The sequence below is a fragment of the Corvus brachyrhynchos genome, unplaced genomic scaffold (genome assembly GCF_000691975.1).
Source record: "Corvus brachyrhynchos isolate BGI_N302 unplaced genomic scaffold, ASM69197v1 scaffold115, whole genome shotgun sequence".
Taxonomy (NCBI): domain Eukaryota; kingdom Metazoa; phylum Chordata; class Aves; order Passeriformes; family Corvidae; genus Corvus; species Corvus brachyrhynchos.
The window spans coordinates 13,119,917-13,141,180 of record NW_008239553.1 but is presented as its reverse complement, the minus strand read 5'-3'; the positions used below and the strand labels follow the sequence as shown (position 1 = coordinate 13,141,180).

Below are 21,264 nucleotides of genomic sequence, written 5' to 3'. Positions count from 1 at the left end.
ACAGGCGTGTGTTTGAGCAGCCGGGAGGGCAGTGTCCGCTCAGGACACCCGGTTTGTGGGGCGCTTTGCAGTTGTTGGGGTTCGGGACGTCGCTTGCGCTAGGCATCTGCTGGAAGGTGGCTTTGCTGTGTGTTATTTTCAGCTGCTGCTATGTCCTGGTGGCTTTGCAGGTGTGTAGCTTCACTCCCCTGGAGCTCTTCTGCTCTGGTAAATTTCAGCTCCATAGGCAAGCACTGCTGTGCTCGGCTCAGAGCATCAGTCTCTGAGGAGGAGTTGTTATTTGGGTGTTATTTCATGCTGTTTCTGTTTGAACTGGAGTTTAGCTTGGAGGACAGGAGGCTCGGGGTGACGTTCTCACTTTTCACAACTACCTGAAAGGAGGCTGCAGCCAGGTTGGGGTCGGCCTCTTCTCCCTAGCAGCCAGTGACAGGACAAGAGGACACAGTCTTCAGCTGCACCAGGGGAGATTAAAGTTGGTCATTAGGAAGAATTTCTTCACAGAAGGGGTGATTTGACGTTGGAATGAGCTGCCCAGGGAGGTGGTGGAGTCTGCCTCCATGGAGGTGTTTAAGGAAGGACTGGAGGTAGCACTCAGTGCCATGGTCTAGTTGACAAGGTAGTGTAAGGTCATAGATTGGACTCGATGACTGCAGAGGTCTTTTCCAGCCTAACTGATTCTATGGTTCTGTAACACATGCTGTGCTTTGGGGTTTTCCCCCCCTTTTTAAAATTTGTGTATGTTGGATTCACATTTAAAACCTCACTGGCAGAATTAAAAGCAGTTTTTATTGTCAGAACTGCCCAGAAGCATCTGTGGGTTTGTTGGAGAAGGTTTGCATTTTAAATGACTGTTTTAAAAGCATGCTTTGTGCACTGTGTACTCACAAAATAGAGAAAACCTATCTATCTAGCCACGCTAAGTTGTATTAGAAGCACAACCTGATTTTACTGGTATTCTTTATACCACACCAGTGGGTAAAATGCTCTGACAGAACACTCCTCTATAAGGATTTGTGCTTCTGTCCTTGATACTTGGCAGTGTTCTGAGAACCAGGAAGGGAAACCATCTGACACGGAGAATTTTGCCAATGTCATTGTTGTTTCCTATGAGAAACGTAATCCACGACTGTCATGAGCTGCTGTAGCTCAGCTCAGGTTTTGTACCCCAGTGATGGGCCAGGGCTGTCAGCCATGTTCTGCCATAGTGTCATTCTCCCACAATTGATCAGTTTTGTGTAAAATCATAAAAACAGTTTGTTCAGAGTATACCAGTCTGTGCTAGATAACACAGAGTATGAAAAGCTTAACGTCCCATTTCTTACCTGGATTTCTGTTTAATAATGAGTTAAATTCAGGGTCACAGTCCTTGTCATCTGCATTTCCAGCAAGTTTGGTACAAGAAAGGTGTTGAAACCCACAAATGACAACTTGCAAACCTGACTTAATTCCACTAGTGGTCAACAAGGATAAAAAGCATAAAATAAGTAATATCCTTTCTGGTAGAAATCCTTATTTTCCTATAGAAATGAGCATGATCAGTTTCTTGGTGAAGTAAAACTGTCATGTCTCCTTGAAACTGGAGTAGTCATGAGTAATGAATTCTGAGCCATGGGCTTAAAGGGAGTATTTACAGGCAATCGTTTTTGCAATACTTGGGATTTTTTCAACAGATTGCAGATAATTACAAACTGAATTTCAGATATGCTAAGAAATTTTAATACAACTGTTCTGTTCTTTGTTTTTTTTGCTGCAAAAGTCATGGTAGTATTTGTTTGAAAGTGTTTCTAAGAGAGTTTAAGATTTAGGAATTTGTCTATCTGGTAGAGTCATTCCATTCTCTTAATGTGCTTTATTTCCTTCTTGTACTTATGAGGAGGGGAGTATATCTTTATTTGTTGAGTAATCTGATCCTGAAATGTTCAGGAGGTGATAAAATATACCTTGGAATACTCTTCTAAGATGATTTATGTGCTCCAAAAGCAACACAGAATCTGTAGTCCTTGGGACATCTTTGAGGGGCAGAGGTTTGGAAATGCTGTTTCACTCTATATAAACAAGATGACAGATCCCTAACTTTAGAAACACTCTTTTTTTCCCCTTCCAAATTTGTAAGAAGGGGAAACAGCCTGGATAAGTTTCAAATCATGTATTTTCCTCTAAATGAATTCAGCTGTACTTTCCAACTGAATCTCTTTCTCACTGATTGGAAATAAGTCAGTCAGATGGGGATGAGCATGTGGGTAGCGCTGCCCTGGCGCAGGCACCTCTGCTGCATTTTGGAACTTCTGTCCATGTGCTTTGCGGCGCGTTCAGTGCAGAGCGACGCCAGCTGAACTGCTCAGTGTATTTTGGCATTTCTGGATACTGGACAGATCCAGTAGAACGTTTTCAAGCCACATTGCTGGATTTCTTGTTGGCCTGTAGACAGAAAGGTCTCAAGCTGCTGCTGCTTGGCTTACCTAAACCATTGCATGATTCTATGCCTTTTGGAAGCTGGCATTTCTTTGGCTGCATGCTTATAAGTGCAGCATCTTCTTAGTCCACACAGGGGAAACAAAGCAGGGAAATGCTGCTTTTCCAGATCTGTGATGGGTTTCCATGAGTTTGAGACAGCAGTGGGTTTAAGAGGGCACTGCTTGAATCAGATAGTGAAATGACCTGTATGGAACAAATTACTGACTTCCAGAGGCTGTTTTTCCACGGTTCATGTCCATGATTTCACCCAGCAACACAAACAATGGCATCAGCACAACTGTATATGGTAGCAAATCATGGAGGAAGTTGAGGAGAGTGTATTTAGGAACCTCATAAGTCAGCATTTCCTCCTGAATGAATTGGGATGTGAAATTGCATTTCCTGGTACCAGCTGATGTGTAATATGTTAACAGTCATGATGTAGCTTAGTCTGTAATAATTCCATGTGCTATGTGAGACCACAGCTACTACTTAGATGATGGGTTTTAGTTCTGTCTTAAGTTCTCTACAGTTCGACTTCTGGGCTTAATCTGAATTTGAACTGAGAAGGAAAGCCTACATCTTAGGCATGTTGTGTATGTAAGAGGAGCTATATACCAAGCTTTTGAACACTTCAGATTTTTTCCTATTTTCTGTTGAGACCTCAGTGGTTAAAAGCTACTTCTTTTACAGAGGACTGTGCTTACCAAAAGGCATTATCAAGTGAGTTTTTTTACTGTAATGACATTTTTATAATGTTGTATGTAATTTTGTCTTTAATCAAAGTGGAGGAGTTTTACCAAGATGACAATCTACATTTTCTGCTGCCCAGAATTTTATTAAAGACTGAATTATACTCTTTTGAGAGAGATGAATTAGGCTAGGTGCATATTTATCAGATTTCTGATAGAATTTGTTTTTGTTTGCAGTACTCCACAACAGTCCTCTAGTGTACATCATCAGTGCTTTTTTTTTGCTCAGTTGAGATAAGGAAAGTTTCAGATTTAGACTTCTATCAATGGTGGATGTTAGAGAGATATAGTTTTTAACACATGAAAAATAAATGCCTTAAGGTTTTGTTTAAAAATAGAGTAACAGCAGTGAAACCCATTCTTTGGTCTCCAAAGCCATAGGTACACAGATCTGAGGAAATGACTGTCTCAAATAACTGAAGTGTCTGGTGTTGTTGGCTGATTCAAAGAACTCATGTCATTCCAGAAGAGGGAAGCATTTGGGCTTTAGTCTGTGAACCTGAGGTGATACCTTGGTGGCATCTTTTATCTCAGAGAACTCTGGATAACGCTTATCCCGTGTACTTAAGTCCTTTATGACCACAGGAATGCGTACTGCCAGATCTACCAGGAGCTTCAGGACTCACTTGAAAATGTAGATGGACCTGATGTTCTGTTCAAATCCAAACTATAGTTTCAATTTCAGTAATCTTGCCAAGTGTTTGAAAAAAAAAAAAAATTTATGAGCTGTTTACCAATGCGTCTTCTTTGCTGTTCTTCCACACTAAATGTTTTTCACCATGCAATTCTGTCAGTGAACACTGAAGGACAGTAGGTGAGAAAAATACTTGAAAAATTACTTCTTTTGTCTATTTACTTCTTGGCAGTGTTTAGCATTTGGAAGAATGGTTTCTGCTCTCTTGCCCCACTCCCTTCTGAAAAGTTGTCATAAGAACAAGCTGTTCCCATTGGAGATAAATTTTGACAGGGTGTTCTGCAACCAGCAGTCTGTGGCAGCTTCCTTGTTTTTAATGGATTGAGTTGGAGTTCTGTTGTCATTTCTCTGTAGATTATCTGACATACTGCTTTTACTTTTTCAGAGGAGAAGAAAAAACTGGTTCGAGAATTTGATGAGAAGCAGCGTGAAGCTAATGAGACGGTGAGTGTGAGGCTTCCACCCTTCCTGATGGTTGAAATACTGCTGCCTTAAAAAGGACAGTACTAACAAATGTTACTTTTCTATGACTCCTATTCTGGCAGGCAGGTGTTTAATTTTGTTACTGTTTGATAACTACTCTGATAGGTGTGTCTCAAGACTGTTGAGTATACTTGTATAAATGCATAAATATAGACAAATACTCTTATGTGTGTTTCGAGGGGGTTTTGAGTGCTTAGTTTTGATACTGCCTTCACTTTGTTGAAAAAGATAGAGTGGTGGAGGTGCAATTAAAATTGTTAGAGGTTTTAGGGCAGGCATGTAGAGAATCTGCTGCTTGGGGTTTTTTTATCATCCTACTGTCTTTTTTCATGTTGGTCGTAGCCTGTCTGATCTTTCTGTAATGTGGTATAGGCTTCCTGGACAGCAGGTGATAAGGAACAGTACCAAAAAAGCCATGTGACTTGTCTTTTAAAACAAGACATTATGGATTGAGCATTCTTTTCATATTTCAATGTGCAATTTGTTAGGTTGTTTTTTAGTCACAGCTGAACATGGTGCTTTATTCCCCTACTTTACTGGGGTTTATTGACAGGTATCTCTAGGTGATGTATGGGAATTGTGAGCTCATACTGTGAGAGAGCTCATGTTGGCATACAGCTTTACACATTGTGAATTTGTTACAACTGTCACTAGAAGGTGATGTGAAGATTCATGCATTCAGAATCTCAGGGCTTGCAAATTGTAACTCCAGTTGCCAAGCCTGGATGTTCAGAGTGTGGATTTAGTGGTGTGCCTACCTGTGCAACAGATCTGAATGAGGAGAAGGCTGAAGTACTCAACAACTTGTTTACCTCAATCTTCCATGGTAACCTCTCTTCCCACATCTCTCGAGTGAGTGGACTGCCATGCGAGGACTGTGGGAGCAAATTCCTTCCTTTAGGGGATGACCATATTCATGACCACATGAGAAACCTGAACATACATAAGTCTATGGGACCTGATGAGATGCATCCCAGAGTCCTGAGGGAACTGGCTGATGTAGCTGCTAAGCCACTGTCCATGGCATTTGAACAAGTCATAACAGTCAGGTGAAGTCCCAGGTGACTGGAAAAGGGAAAACACTGTATCCATCTTTAAAAAGGTAGAAAGAAGCACCCTGGGAATTACTGACCTGTCAGCCTCACCTCTGTGCCTGGGAAGGTCATGGAACAGATCCTCCTGGAAGATAGCTAAGCCACGTGAAGGACAGGGAGGGAAGGTTTGGGAAAGCCAGCACAGCTTCAACAAGGACAAGTCCTGCCTGACCAACCCAGTGGCCTTCTGTGATGGAGTAACTCCAGTGCACAAGGGAAGGGCGCAAGCGTCATTTATCTGGGCTTCTGTACAGCCTTTGACATGGTCCTCCCCAGCATCCTTCTCTCTGAACTGCAGAGACATGGCCTTGATGGGTGGACCGTTAGGTGGATAAGGAATTGGTTGGATGGTCACAGCCACGGGGTGGTGGTCAACAACTCAGAGTCCTGACAGACATCAGGGACAAGCAGCATCCCTTGGGGTCCATACTGGGACCAGGGTTATTTAATATCTTCATTAATGACATAGTGGGATCGAGTGCACCCTCAGCAGGTTTGCAGATAACACCCAGCTGAGGGTACAGTTGCCACACCTGAAGGGTGGGAGGCCATCCAGAGGGACCTAGACAAGCTCAAGAAGTGTGCCATGGGAATCTCATGAGGTTTAAAAAGTCCAAGTGCAAGGTCCTTTGACTGGTTCAGGGTAACCCCTGATTCCAACACAGGCTGGGGATGAACACATCGAGAGCAGCCCTGCCCAGAAGGACTTGGGGGTGCTGCTGGGTGAGAAGCTGGACATGACCCAGCCGTGTGCACTCCCAGCCCAGAGAGCCAAGTGTGTCCTGGGCTGCATCCAGAGCAGCGTGGGCAGCAGGGAGAGGGAGGGGATTCTGCCCCTCTGCTCTGCTCTGGTGAGACCCCACCTGCACTGCTGCATCCAGATCTGGGGTCCCAGCACAGGAAGGACATGGACCTGGCAGAGTGAGCCCAGGGGAGGGGCACCAAGATTAGAGGGATGGAGCACCTCTCGTATGAGGAAAGACTGAGGCAATTGGGATTGCTCAGCCTGTGGAAGAGGAGGTTTTGGGGTGACCTTTTTGCAGCCTTTCAGTACCAAAAGGGGGTGTAAGAGAGCTGGAGAGGGACTTTGAACAAGGGCGTGTAGTGACAGGACAAGGGCTGATGACAAAGGGTCCATTTAGATTGGGTATTAGGAAGAAACTCTACTGTGAGGTTGGTGAGGCACTGGCACAGGTTGCCAGGGAAGCTGTGGATGCCCCATCCCTGGAAGTGTTCAAGGACAAGTTAGATGTGGCACTGAGCAACCTGGTCTAGTGGAAGGTGTCCTTGCCCATGGCAGAGGTGTTAGAAGAAGGTGGTCTTTAAGGTCTCTTCTAACCCAAACCATCCTATGATTTTGTTTCTGTTGCACAGATATGATAGAAAGCTGATACCCATCCTATAAATGCTTAAACTAAAAGAAAGTGAGAATTGCAAATTTTGACATTTAGAGTGGTGTTTCAGGGAAAAAAAATCAAGCTTGGGAATTTTGTTTTTATTGAGGCATTGTGTATCTGAAAAATCCATGTGGGCTCAACAGCACTGGGTAATGTGGTGTACTCAATAGTAGATGGGGTGTGGGGTTTGGGGCTATCCCACTCAGCCAGTCCCGTACAAACATGTGAATCCCTTCATCTGGTGCTGAGTTTTGAGTATGGCTGCTGCTAAGAATAGATTTGGTGCCTTAAAGAATAAACATGCTTTCTTTTGTTAAAGCTGCGGGAGATGGAGGAAGAACTGAAGTACGCTCCTGTGCCTTTCCGCAACCAAATGATGAGCAAAATACGAGCATACAGAAGAGACCTGTCCATGTTCCAGAGAGAGATGAGAAGCACAGATTTGGGATTGGGCCGTGGAAACCAAGGCGATACAAAATATGGAATCTTCGCCACAGAAAATGAACAGAGTGTGAGGATTAGATGTAAATTTTATTTAACTTTGCTGTGATTGTTTAAAAGCAGTATCGCAGATGCATTGTTTACAGTGTTTCTACTTTTAAACCACCTCTGTGCTTTCTAACTCCTTGTATATCTTTCTGCATGTAACATGAATATCTCATGGAGTAGAAAGAACATCTGGAACTCAGAGGAGAGCTTTTCTGTTGTAAAACAAAGATAGGAATGTAATCAAAATGGAACTCCTTGAAAGCCATGCAGTTAGTAAGTTGCACAACATTCTGTAGCAAAACTCTTCATTTAATCGTTCCCCTACAGAAGTAAAAACACAAAAGTGATGCTCCTAAATGAAAAAAAAGGTTAACTTACCTAGTTCTAATCTCCAAAACTAGCAAAGTGTGAATCATGCATTGTGTAGGTTCTTCGGTAGAATTATCTTTTAAGCGATCTTAGTGTAAATAATTTCAAGAAAATATAAGAATTTATCCTCTAGCACTTTTTTTCACTATGGTTCTGCTGCTACAATGCAAAAAGTACACCAATTTCTTGTTTACCAGATAGGCTTAGAGATATCTGAGCTAGTGTGGCTGAATCTCCTTGTCTTCAAAGTGCTGTCATCTCTACAGAAAGTTCACAGAGGGGGGCTTTTCATTTTTCTGCCTTAGATAAGGAAGGTTTGAGGGAGGCTCTTTGCTTAGTGTTTCCTTCTGCTGTAGCTTGGGAAATTTTTGCATTTGATTCCTCTTGACTGATTACTCTAAAACCTGAGAGCAGGATGATAGATTAGACTTTCTGAAGCTTAAGAAAACACTTCATTTTGAGCTACCTTCTGACCCCAAGGTCAGCAAACATTCCTTATCCTCTAGCCCAGGCTACTGGCATGAAAAGAGGATCTTTGTTACTTAGCAGTCCATCTGTTAGTGCTGTTTGTTCCTAATCCTTTTGACTGTAAACTCTTAATGATCTCCCTGGCAACCAACTGTGGAGTCACAAATAAGGCTGACTTTAGATGTGAATGGGAGTAAAAGTTAGCATCTGGAAAAGAAAGATACTATTTTCATGTAAATGTTCTTTGATGGAAAAGTAAAGTGTTACAAAGACAGTTTTTTAGAACTGTTTAACTCTTTAGTGCTGTATACTTTTTTGAGATTTAACCAGATTTGACCATAATCTTAAAAGGTAAACAAGGCTCAGCTGAAATTAACTTGTCTGCATCAGTTCACATAAGAAGTATGTACAGCTAATAGAAATGGATGGCCTGTGGAGTCACATTCTAACTTTTTAATATGTCAGAAGCCTAATACTTCTGTCTTTGTGCTTAATAGTTAAGCATACATTATTTTTCAGACTAATCTGCAGTCACAGAGGGTGCTGCTTCTCCAGGGCACAGACAGTCTGAACCGAGCCAGCGAGAGCATCGAGCGCTCGCACCGAATTGCTGCTGAGACTGATCAGATTGGCACAGATATAATTGAAGAACTTGGGGAGCAGCGGGAGCAGCTGGAACGCACCAAGAGCAGGGTAAGCAGGAAACTGGGCATTGCTTTGAAACAATCTGATGTTATTTTAGTGGGAACTGTATGTCAGTAGTTATTCCCAGGGACCTCCCTAGGCATCATAATCCGATTGGATATTTCTGCAGACCAAATCCAGGCTGCCACATTTCTATACTGTTCTCATAAAAGGAAAATAATTACTGCAGAAGGGTCGAAAGCATGGTGGTCAAATGTCTGCTGCTGTGTCTGTGCAAGAGTGGAGATTAGACCTACAGACCTGCTAGAAAAAACAGCATTACTAAAAATGTTACAGATTAGAAAATTGCTAAGGAGTTGCCCGTCATTAGATTACTAGTAAAAGTTGAGATTTTGGAAGCAGTTAGCAAGCTTTTGTAATGAAATTAATTTTAGTAGAAGAGTAATTAATTACTAGCTTTCCAATATTTGCAGGGAGGGAGAAAATGTTGTCAGACAAGATGTCTGTTCCTCATCCTTGGTTCAAGAAGCTCTGCTTCTACTGTGAAAGCTTCAAAAACTAGTTCACTTGTTTTGTGTACACACATATGCAAAACTGACAATTTGATTTTTGAAGTAACAAACTGATGGGAGTGTGTGTGTGTGTGTGTGTGTGTGTGTGTGCAAGGGATCATGAGTATAAAGCTTTTAGGTGAATGACTTCAGGGGACAGAGTTTGGCAAATAAGTACACTCAGCCAAAACAAAAAGCATACCCCTGCTCTTGGGAGTTCTCTCTACTGATTGCAACAAAGCCTGTAGCTTTTTCACGTAAGTAGTTCCGTGATTTCAGTCAGAATTTGATTTGTCCTGTTCCCAAATTTGGGTTAGAAAGCAGGAAAGGAAATTGATCTTAAGATTTGTAGGTATAGTTTTTGTCCTTTATCTAATAAAAAGTATGACAGTCCTTCGGGTGTCACAGTCTCTCAACAGATCGTTCATAGAAGCATAGAATTGTTTAGGTTGGAAAAGGTCACAAAGATCATTCAGTCCATTAACCCATCACTGCTGTGTACATCACTAAACTGTGTCTGTGACTTCTATTGTGAGCCTCTTAGGCAAAGAATTGGGGAATTGTGTGAACCACACATTCCAATTGGAAGCAGACTTTCTTCTTTCTTGCTCTTTCATAGTGAAGGTTGGAAATCCACTAAGCTTAGAATGGACTCAATAGTTTTCTTCCGAGCTTTGTCCAGTCCATCTCAGTGCAAAGTAACATACAAGCAGTTTTGCAGTTGAGGGCAGTATTTTAAACTACAGAGGAATTGTGCAGGCAGGTGTCTGATGTAAGTTACCTGCCTTACCCTTCAGTTGTAGTGGTGAAATCTTACCTGGAGACCAGTGGCCATGCATCATGAATTGTGTCTGTGAAGCAACACCTTTTTTAGTTGTCTTTAACCTCACTTCATTACATGCTTAATAGTTGACTGGGTATACTGGACAGTTCATTTCTAAGCAATACAAAGCTGAAATGGATTATCCACTAGCAGCTCAGATCTTGTACCCACTGGGTCACTTAGACTTGTCAGTGCAACACAGTTCTTTCTTTGCTGGAACTTGAGCAGCATTTCAAACTGTTTGATATGCACTGGGGTGAACACGTCAGTATGACTTTCTTCTGGTGTTAACAAGTAGAATAATGAAATGAAATTTAATGAAAGAAGCTAATATCAACTTTCTGATATTTGTATATTAATTAAAGAGGCAGAAAGTGGTCTCAAATTGCGTATCTTTGTATGTATCTAAGGGAAAGTATACACAAAAGTCTTAATTTCTCCTCAGAAAAGAGGCAATGCTTCCAGCTGGTATTGTGGGTAGAAAACAATGTTGTCTCTCAATTTTGAGAGTACATGGTCATCCTTGGTCCCATAATTAATTACAACATTTCAACACCAGCTGCTTTCACATGCATCTTCCCAGAGCTGATGTGTGCTTGTTTAACTGAAAAGTAACTTCTGTCTCTCTTCAGTTGGTGAATACAAGTGAGAACTTGAGCAAAAGTCGCAAGATTCTACGTTCCATGTCCAGGAGGTGAGTGGTGTGACTGACAGCAGCCCGTGGATGTAGTGGAGAAAAAGGAGTATCAGCTGGGAGTGCAGGGAGGTTTTAGGGAATGCATAAACAGAATGTGTGCCCACATGCAGATGCTAATTTGTGTGTTTCCCTGTCTGGTAATTGCTTAATGGAATACAGGCATTGAACACCACTGAATGTGTGCTGTTCAGTCAGGAGGATGTGGGGTCTTTAACCATCCCAACCATGGTGAGGACAGAAGCAAGTTACAGTGAATTGCTAATGGTGCCTTCAGATGCAACCCATTCAGGCTGGAAAAAGCTGGGCCATAAATTACTGCAGCACTGGGCGAGTTAGATGCCTGATGACACAGACAAATCTGTTTAGCCCACACAGGAGCCCTAGAGCAGTTAGTCCTAAGCTGGCCCATGAGACAGTCTGAGCCTGACCCTACACTGTTTTGATGACTAAAGCCTTGGCTTCTTAAGGGGATTTGCAGTTTAGCTATATTGTTTAATTAGCCTTAAAAACTCAGTTCACAGATTGTATTCCCAGTAGGTACTTATCTCCTAACAACCCTTCCTTTATGCCCATTGCTAAAGGAAGTTGTGATAACTGTCTAGTTTTCACTAGTAAAAGTACATGATTATTTTGAGATTTTAGTTTTCCTTCAACCATGTAATTCCAAGTAAAAGCACCACAATGAGGGTTTTTTAGCACAGGACTTCAAGTATTGTTTTCCTCTTTGCTTAACTGAAGGAGTAGGCATGTATAGAGCAATGATCTGCCTTCTGTGGGACAGGGGAAGAAGAACAGAACTAAAATAGGAGATTTAAACAGAATTTCCAGGAAAACATGAGTAGTGAACTACTGAGTTTGGCCCTTTCTGCTTGTTAAGAACTATTTGAAAAGCACAGTGTGGTCTTGCTCAAACTGGGAAGGTAAGATGGTGATCTGGATCTACAATCTGCTTTCATAAACAAGGTGAAAATAAAAACAAACTTGGATTTTTGTTTTTTAACTCCAGAGTAACCACTAATAAGTTGTTGCTGTCAATTATCATCATCCTGGAACTGGCCATCCTAGGAGGTGTAGTCTACTTCAAGTTCTTTCGCAAGAAATGAACCTTCAGGACCAAGATGAACTTTTCCACTGATGAGGAACAGGATGGGCTGTCTGCTCCCTTTGACTGTCTGAGGGTTGAACTGAGTCATGAGACAGCACATTCAACTGAAACTGTACTGACACTTGAAAGACAGAGGATGGGAGTAAAAAGAAACAGGCTTGAACTCCTGGTAAGATTAATAAGAAGGTAATAAATATTTTATTGTCTCATTTTGTATATACTTAACTAAATGAATAAATCTTGGTATGTAATAAAGTAGCCACTGATCAATGGAAAAGCTAGTTCATTTAAAAATTGAGAAGTTAACAGTATTTGCCAAGTGTTGACAATCTATCCACTCAAGTGCCTCAGCAGAGCTCTGTAATGTCCAATATACCCAACACTTTGGGTTCCTAAATCCTCACTTGCTCTTCACTGTCAGATTCATCTGGAGAGCTGGGTGTTGGGAGTTCATCAAAAGCGATGTGTGCTCCTTCCCTTGTCTGCCCAAAGCACGTTGCTATCACATCGACTGCAAGGCGAGCAGTTGCTTTCACTGCCTCTTGAGAAGCTCCGAGCAGTGGATTGACTTCAACCATGTCTACAGCTGAAAGCATTCCTGTGAAAATGATTTACAGCTTTGTTACTCTGACAAAGGGTACAGTCTTTTGCAAAGTTTTGTTTGCAGCCTTTTATTCATTGCAGCAAGTCTGGTATTTGGGTTTGTGACCTACTCTACCCCTTAGACAAGTAAGATTGGCTCTCAAGTGAAGGATGAGGTTATTGTTCTCAGATGCAAATTCGTGTTTTTAATTTGGTTCTTTCTTACATCATCACTACCTCACTCATTCATGCGTTCAGCGTTCAGTAAAAACGTTTGATGTTCCATACACATTTATGAGAGGAATGTTTTTTTCTCCCAGTCCAAAAATGAGGGGATATAAAACAGTCTCACCTCATATTCTTTTGCCATCCTATTCATGAATTTATTGACTATTGTCTGGTTGGGATTTTTTTTAACCTTCTTTTACTAGAAATAATATTGTTTAAACATATTAAATAAAAACTCAGTGGTAATAAGATGAAAAGTCCTCATATATTGAATCAACTGCAGTATATTTTATGAAAGCTTGATTTGTTAGCCTTGAAACCTAGAATGGAACTTCAAACTATTTAAGATTGTTTGCACCCATTTTTGTATTCCAGATGCCCATTTTAACATCTCTCCTCACGTGTTGAGGATTAGGGAACAGTTTTACACATTTTTGACATTAGTTGTTAACATACTGTGTATTTTATTTTCTTTTGCTAAGTTGAAGTCGTTGATGGTTAAGCTGCTTCCAATACCAAGGGAATTGCCCAACCCTAGGATTTCTTTTTCCCTTACTGAAGGTCAAATTGACTTTGCAGGCATCTTTGCTTTGACTGCACTTACTATCTATTTACACAGGAAAAACATAACCAGTATGAGCTCTGTGTAGTTTGTCCTGTCCTTGCTTAGCCCCATACTGCTGGGCAGCTCCTACCTGTGTTGTGTATTTCCTCTGTGATGTACATGCCTTCTCTGTAAGTTAATCCACCTAGAACAGGAGTCCCTGTTGCTGGGGCCAGTGAGGGATCAAAAGCATCAATGTCAAAACTCAGGTGAATTGGTCTCTGTCTCCTGAGGCAGAATAAAACAAGAAAAGCAATCTTAGAGCCTTAAACTTTTTCCACATGCATTTCTTACTGTCCAGGCTAATCAGCAAAGTAGCATCAAGCTCCTTGAACCACGTCTCATATGCAGTAAAAAAAAAAAAAAAAAAAAAAAAAAAAGTTCCTTCTAAATATCTTTGGACTCTGAAACATCTCATAGCTCAAAACTCTCCCCAGTACACACTGGGAAAACAGAAGTTTGTCTTTCTAGCCTCACTGAGCATCTATTCAGTGAGGATTTGGTTGAAGATAAATACTTTAGTTCAAACCATCTCAACTGGTATTTGTCATCTTAGTGCAGTGATGTAGAAAAGTGTCTGATACAATCCAGCCTTTTCTCCTTTTGTACAGAAAGCCAGGGTGAAGGCTGAAACACTAAAGTGCATGGCAGCTAGGATGGAGGAAGCACTGAGCTCAAGGATTTCACTGACAGCTCATCAAGATGAGCATTTTTCAGGTCAATACTTAAAGGCTGTCTCCAAACCCTGCCATGTAGCCTAGTTGATGAAGTAGTAAAGGATAATCTCAAACCTAAAATGTTACTTACTATATCATCTGCCAGTTGATGACAGCTTAATAAACTGGACACTGCTTGTCACTCACATGAATTATTTAAGTGGGAGACTGCGTACTTCCAACTTACTGCAGATGCTCAGTAGGGAGAAGCATCTGGATTAGCATCTTCTTTACTTGGCACAGCTGCAGCTAGGAAGGGTGAGCACACCTTTAGAAAACAGTAGCATGCAACACAGGTTCTAACCTGTGGTGAGAGGTTACCCTTTCTAACTGACCCTCTCCCAGGTCCTAGACCTGATTTGCTCCCTGACCTGGTTCCCCAAACTTGAACAAGAGTAGCAAAGGTGGTAGTAGTGAACTGCAGTAAGGGAGTGGTTAAAGTGAACTTTACCAGCTACAGTGGCAGTAGCAGCCACCATCAGGACATTGTTTGTGAGCCCTGTCCAAGGAGGAAGCCATCAAATGCTTCCACCTCACATACCAACAGCTCAATTCAAGTTGCTGTATGTATTTTTAAAAGTATAATGTGTATCCTGCACTCTGAGTTGGTTCAAACATCTTGTCAAACTGCAGAAAATGCAGAATTACTTAACAGAACCAAATTGTATGAAACAGAGCCACAACTGTAGTGAGTCATATAACCTGTCTCATAGCCATCTGCCAAACTCTGAGATGGTTCCAGTGCTGAGACGTTCCTATGTACTGGACACTGCCACAGTTCTGTATGGCTGCCTTACATCAAGTGACCTTCACTTAAATAAATTTCAGGAAAGTAGACGTTCAACAAGAGTAGTTTAAATTAGATAATAGTTTGTTACCTGCCCATCAGTTGTTCAAATGTTCTTTCCATAACTTTGCAAATTCCAAGGCGATCGATATCCCTCATGGAAAAATACTGGATCTCAAAGTTCTTCAAAATATAGCTGTGAAAATAATTTGTTTAAAACAATCATTAATGGTTTAAGCTGAAATCTAGCAACCCTTATGAACATGATTTCAAGCTCATTATTTCAGCCTTTACAAAAATTGGTTAATCCGAACCAACTTACTACTCAGCAGGATCCACATCCCTCAAACCAATGTACACAATATCAGATGCTGAAAGGCAGGGCTTTAGCCAGGAAAAGCCAGGAAGTTGTGGTACCTGCAAGCAAAGGTTTGGTATTAGGTCAGGTTAATGACATATGACATTTTTTATATATATATATATAACAAAACACTATTTAATGCTTCAGTGAAAACTTTGTATTGATTTATAACATCCTTTCTCTCTCTCTAAACAGAGAAACTTCTGCACTTGAAGGTTTGGCTGATGTAATCAGTCCTTACCTTCATTCCTACGTTTAACTCAGGTAAAGTGATACGACTTTATCTGAGTTGAATGTTAATGGATGAAGCTTTTAATTCGTCTACATTTTCCAGTTTGAAGAGGAGGAATAAAAGCCCAAATCCACAAGCAATAGGTAATTTGCATCAGTGAGTGTAAGGAGGAATGATAAAGTCCCAGATGTAGATCACTTACACAGGGCACTTAATGGTGGTGCTCTGTAACTTAGCCAGTACATGATGCTTAAGTGGAAGAATGAAAACCAAGGCACCTGTTTTTAGGAAACCTACCAAAATCACGCAAACTTACAGAAACAGTAATAAAGATGGATAAATTTGAAGTGGGAAGTTGAAAAAAAACAAAAAAGAAAAGAGGAGAAAAAAGCAGGGAAGAAGTTGGGCCTCCACAGTGGGCTATATCATGCTGGCTTTTAATGCAGAATTGGAGTAGGTCTAAGACAGCAACTGAAAGATGAGGTCACAATTTTCAGCTTTGGTAATTAAATAGTCATGGTATGGAATTATAAAATCATGCAGTTAGTAACATCTACTGATTTTAAGAGTGATTTAAATTAACTCAAATTTCTCTTCTTCTCCCAGCTCTGAAAATGGCTACAGCCAACACAGCTGTCAAGCAGCTAGAAGGTTTTGTTTCCCTCTTAGACTTCTCAGTTACTAATTATATTCTAGTTAGTTGAATGTTTTTAAAGGTTAACACACCCATAGCTATATGTCATTACATTTTACCCATTTCATTGGGTTAAATTAGCACAGATTATAAAAGTATTTGTTACTCTAGGACAATGACCTGAAACTTCTCCAGTCATAAATTAAGAAGAGGGATAAATGAATTGGAGACCACTAGGAAAAATAACTCAGGTTTCAGAAATGAATTCTGCAAAACCCATCACCACACCATAAACTGAGCATGGTAATGATAATATTGTCAGATACTCTCTAGTATCAATGATTCAGTAGATTTAATACTGCAATTTCAATTACAGCTCTTTGTTTGTAAAATAAAATTAAATGTATTAACTGCCTTTGGCAGGTTCTTTGCTTTGTTACAATGAAAAAGGAGTGGCTGACAGTAGAGCCAGAGGTGCAGGCATTCTCATGGGAAGGTATTAATAGCAGCTTGTGAGTTTGGATGGTTCCAGGAGCCCTGAAGCAGTCAGGAAAGGATAATAAATAATTTGTCCTGTTGTCAACTCAACTGCTGACCTGGATGAGAGTAAGAGGGTCAGCCATGTGCACTTGTGCACACATCATGGTTCACTCCAGAGAGTCAGAGGGGTATAGCCAGAAAAACTACTGTCAAAGGCACATTCTGCTACTACAGCTAAAGAACTCTTAAAAAATTCACAGTGTTGTAGAAGCCTTGTGGTACCAGCAGCACTCGTGTTGGTTTTCCCCCCTCTAAACAGGAATACAATAGGGTAAGCAAAGCCTGCTGAGTGAGTGCATCTGCACAGCCAGGCCTTGTGTCAGCTGCTTCTGCACAGGCATCCTGACTGCTGGAATTGAGGTGGGCTTGGGACAAGATCCCATACCCAGCACCATGCCAGTGTCACTTAGCATAGCCTAATCTTATTTTTTCTTTGCTACTGCTGCTGGCAAGAGAGGCCTGCTCCCCCACTGACCCCAGAAAGCTTACAGTATTCTTTTAGCATGAAAAAAAAAAAAGTTTAAAAAAGATTACTGCTTTTCTATGCTGCTCAGGAACTGGAACCCAGCACACCAACATCTCCTCCTTCCTCAGCTATCAAAGAACTTAGGTTTTGTTCTGTTCCCACCAAGCCATAAACTGTTCACCTGAGGTGAGCTCTAAAATTCACAACATTTTCTCTTACGTCTCCTGGGAAAGTATGTACAGTTGTCAAAAAGAAAAAAAAATCACCCCCTTTAACTTACGGACAAAAAAAGTAGAAATACCATAACCTTTTATAGTAACCTTTTCATGTTCTGAGGCTGTTCCAAAAAGCCCCAATAGCTTTGCATTAATTTGGGAATTCTAACATGTTTGGAGGGATCACATAAGAATGACTAGAAAGAGTAAAGTATGTAAAAGCACCAATTTATTCTATTGACTTGTGGATGGAAATCATTCAAAAGAATTTGCAGGAGAAAAAGCAGAAGAGCTTTATGAGATGACTGCAGTATTGCCATGCTTAACAGAAAGTGATGCAGTGGTATCTTCAGTAGCCATACAGATTTAAACATACTTGTTCTTGCTTGGAAAGGGCATATTTCCAGCAACACAGCATCTCCACATTTATCAGAGAGAAATGAGAAATTTAAGAGTAATAACTAGCAATGCAGAGTGCCAGAATAAAACAGTCAGGTTTTCTGCAGCTCCAGCATCCATTCTCAAGATGCAGTTAGTGATCCTGCTCCCACTCTCCAGCCTAAGCTTCAGCAGAAGCAGATTGTTGTATCCCGGTTCCTGCTGCAGAGGCCCTGGCTGTTCACTGCACAGGTGCTGCAGGTCCCTGTAGAGGGTGACAGCCCACAGCTGAGCCAGGCAGGGTACGTAGGCCTTAGGTCAACCCACTGTTTAGCATCTTGACAGCAGCACAAATGGGGCATGCTCATTCCATGTGCCCCAGGAAACAGCACTCTTTGATAATTTGACCTCTTTCCAAGACAAAGGCTCTCTTTTTAAAAGCTCACTGCAAGCAGTTACAGCTGTTCTGATTTGTAATATTTGCAGTGGAGCCAATGCCAGAGCAGCCAGTTAGGAGAGATTATGCAGGAACAGCCCCTGTCAGGCCCCAAGGTTGTCAAAACATGGAAGAGCCAAACTAAGCAGAAGCAGCATGCAAGGTATGCAGGAACCAGCTGTTCCTGGAGGTGAGCTCAGCTCGGCTCTCACAGGCTGGGGCAGGGGGAGGGTCCTGCTCCATTGGTTTGACAGCAGCACAAATGGGGCATGCTCATTCCATGTGCCCCAGGAAACAGCACTCTTTGATAATTTGACCTCTTTCCAAGACAAAGGCTCTCTTTTTAAAAGCTCACTGCAAGCAGTTACAGCTGTTCTGATTTGTAATATTTGCAGTGGAGCCAATGCCAGAGCAGCCAGTTAGGAGAGATTATGCAGGAACAGCCCCTGTCAGGCCCCAAGGTTGTCAAAACATGGAAGAGCCAAACTAAGCAGAAGCAGCATGCAAGGTATGCAGGAACCAGCTGTTCCTGGAGGTGAGCTCAGCTCGGCTCTCACAGGCTGGGCCAGGGGGAGGTTCCTGCTCCATTGGTAGCAGTGCTGCCTCTGCCCAGCCTCACCAACAACCCTGCTCCTGAGGCAGGAGCAGCACCACAGTCAGCTGCTGTGTGCAGCAGGTGGGAACCCTGGCTCACTCTGCAGCCCACGAAGGTGCAAACACGAAAGCTTTTCCTCATTTGTGTTTCTAAGTGTGCCTGTATCTGTGTTTATATGTGTTTGTGGCACTTGTATGCATGTGCACATGTACACACACAATAATACATATTTTTCCTTGTATTCTGATAGAAAAGGTCTGCATTTGCAGCAGGTAAGAAAGTACCTCACATCATCGATACAATGCTCTGAGTTTGCTATGTAGGATAACTACAATCAGGATACTCACTTTATCTTGAAGCTCCCTCAGGAGGAATGAGAGAGGTTGTCCATGGAGGCTTCCAGACTGAGTTGTGAGAGGCGTGTTGATATCAGCATGTGCATCCACCCAGATCACTCCGAGGTGTGGGCACTGCCGTGCATGGCCACTAACAGAACCAAGTGCCAAGCTGGAAGTACAGTAGCAAAGTCTTTAGTCACCATTTCTCCTTCAGAACCACTACAAGGACAATGGGAAGTCTCTGCAGCTTCACCCATGTTACATTTCCACACATCAGACATCTGTGACAGTAAAGGGAGCATCCCATACAAACTGCATGGCATGCTGCTGCCGTGATTCCAAGAGTAACTCTACAGGCCTATAGTGACAGATAAGCCAGAGTGCTCTGCTGTCTCTTCTGTCACCCTTCCCACACACTTAATCTTCACCTGCTCTAGATACAAACGCTCTAAAAAACCCTTTTATTATTCTACTCATGACACCTTCCCCCACAATTCCTTCTTACATGCCCTATCTTTTTGAACCAATTCTCAGACCAAAGGTTAGTTAAAAAGAGGAAAAATATTCATGTTGTAAGATCTATTGCAAAATTGTCTGTGTGCAGGCATTACAACCCCATCCTAAGAGGTGACAGGCGAAAGAGACATGTCACTAAACATTCAGCAATAAAGAAACTGAGCAGTTCGTCTTAAGGAACCTGATGACATAAACTTTCCCAAACAGGAAACCTCATTTGTGTGTCTACAGATCACAAACCAGTCTGGAACTAAGCAGTACTCTCTTAGGAGGTCAGGTTCTTGTAGCTGTCTTCTATGCTCCACCCTAAAAGCTCCTCCCTAAGGTATTGCCAGGAAATGACCCTGAGTTGTTCCCCCAGTCCCCCTTTTTTTAAAATTAAATTCTTGCACTCCCAAGTGTCAGCCTGCAGCATGAACCATTAATTATTTTTAGGTCAGCTCACCTGTGATCACCTCCTAAAGTCACACATCTGTGTCCGGCAGCTACTGCTCTGCTCACTGCATCAGCCAGCACCTGGCTGGCCAAGCCCACTGACCGCGGGTATAAAATCAGGTTGTTGTACAGTTCATCGTTGGGAACTTGAGTGAAATTCAAATCTCCAAAGTCGTGCACTTGGCATCCTGGGAACACAGCAACAAAAGGAGAAAGTGACTTATTTAAATAGCTTCCCAGGGAAATGTGCAAAATCAGTTGGGCAAGTATGAAAGGAACAATGGGAAAGGAACGGATCCACTTAACTATTTGCATGGGATGCAAACTGTCACAGCATTACAAATTAGAAAGTTTAAGACAACATTACCAGCTTAAGCTTAAGACAGCTTTAATTTAGCAATGAGCCATGCCAATCATAAAAAGTCACTTAGAAAGTTTGAAATTTTTATAATTATTTAATGATAAATTTTAACATTAAAAATTACAGCCTGTATTGCCATCTTCCTTCCCATTTAGACAGATTGCATACAGCCTCAAATTAGCTCAATTGCTCAAAGATGTCTAGAACTACACATTTCACTAACTATACCTAAGTCCCAACAGTTATTTTACATTTTCAAGGCCTCCAAAAATCCAGGCACAAAAGTGCCAAGTTACCAATAATATAATTTTTTTACAGTACTTCCAGGCAACTCTATGGAGGATTCACTAGTGCTTTCTTAGGAGAATCTGTCCATTTTCTCAACACAAGATACTCTAGAAGGCATTTTAATTCTGGGACCTTGATCCCTAAGCTCTTTGAGATCCTTTCATTGCCAGTTACAGCTTGAGTGGCTGTTGAAGTCTGAGAACATTCTGGGTGTAAAACTCAGCCTTTCAGAGACTCAGTTTGAGACAGGCCTTTCACTGCAGGCTCTGATGAGGGCAGTAAAGGCCCCAAGGTATTTACAGCTACACCAGTAGTGCCTTAGTAAGACCATCCTGAATACCAGTCATGCCTGTCCTGTTTGCTCCTCAGAATCACTAGTCTGTTTGCAGTTCAAAGCATCCAGGCCAGAGCTTGACATTTTCCCTTCAGCCATTCTGTGCTTAATGGGGCAATTTAAAAATTTAAGGCAAGTCAACATGAAGAAACAGCCTATTTGGGGCTCTGGGTTCCTGCTTAATTTCCAGTAAGCCA

At 41.7% G+C, this 21,264-nt stretch overlaps 3 protein-coding genes across 3 annotated transcripts in view; 1 reads left to right on the top strand and 2 right to left on the bottom strand.

Annotated features, from left to right (window-relative positions):
* LOC103620982 (retinol dehydrogenase 12) overlaps positions 1-2,714 on the bottom strand; it is a 12,630-nt gene extending 9,916 nt beyond the window's left edge. Inside the window, exon 1 of the mRNA XM_008639728.2 lies at positions 2,681-2,714. Within this exon, the coding sequence (XP_008637950.1) occupies positions 2,681-2,714 (34 nt within the window). The remainder of the gene's footprint in view (positions 1-2,680) is intronic.
* Positions 587-12,302, top strand: VTI1B (vesicle transport through interaction with t-SNAREs 1B). The gene is made up of 5 exons (XM_017741902.1): positions 587-4,344; positions 7,194-7,385; positions 8,720-8,893; positions 10,852-10,913; positions 11,923-12,302. Exons 2-5 carry the CDS (start codon positions 7,203-7,205, stop codon positions 12,017-12,019), a joined length of 516 nt encoding a protein of 171 aa, XP_017597391.1. The 5' UTR covers positions 587-4,344; positions 7,194-7,202; the 3' UTR covers positions 12,020-12,302.
* ARG2 (arginase 2) lies at positions 12,192-20,414 on the bottom strand. The gene is made up of 6 exons (XM_017741901.1): positions 20,095-20,414; positions 19,143-19,302; positions 15,261-15,355; positions 15,030-15,134; positions 13,527-13,663; positions 12,192-12,619 (listed from the first exon to the last, which is right to left on the bottom strand). The coding sequence occupies exons 1-6, from the start codon at positions 20,397-20,399 to the stop codon at positions 12,414-12,416; spliced, it is 1,008 nt and encodes a 335-aa protein (XP_017597390.1). The 5' UTR covers positions 20,400-20,414; the 3' UTR covers positions 12,192-12,413.
* Between the last annotated feature and the right edge of the window lie 850 nt (positions 20,415-21,264).

Excerpts from the sequence above, each read along its gene's own strand:
- VTI1B (XM_017741902.1), top strand. The coding sequence starts at position 7,203 with ATGGAGGAAGAACTGAAGTACGCTCCTGTGCCTTTCCGCAACCAAATG. Across the intron at positions 7,386-8,719 it reads CCACAGAAAATGAACAGAGT|ACTAATCTGCAGTCACAGAG; the intron begins GTGAGGATTAGA and ends ATTATTTTTCAG. Across the intron at positions 8,894-10,851 it reads TGGAACGCACCAAGAGCAGG|TTGGTGAATACAAGTGAGAA; the intron begins GTAAGCAGGAAA and ends GTCTCTCTTCAG.
- ARG2 (XM_017741901.1), bottom strand. The coding sequence starts at position 20,399 with ATGCAAATAGTTAAGTGGATCCGTTCCTTTCCCATTGTTCCTTTCATA. Across the intron at positions 15,356-19,142 it reads TGAGGGAGCTTCAAGATAAA|GTACCACAACTTCCTGGCTT; the intron begins GTGAGTATCCTG and ends CTTTGCTTGCAG. Across the intron at positions 13,664-15,029 it reads TTTGAACAACTGATGGGCAG|GAGACAGAGACCAATTCACC; the intron begins GTAACAAACTAT and ends ATTCTGCCTCAG.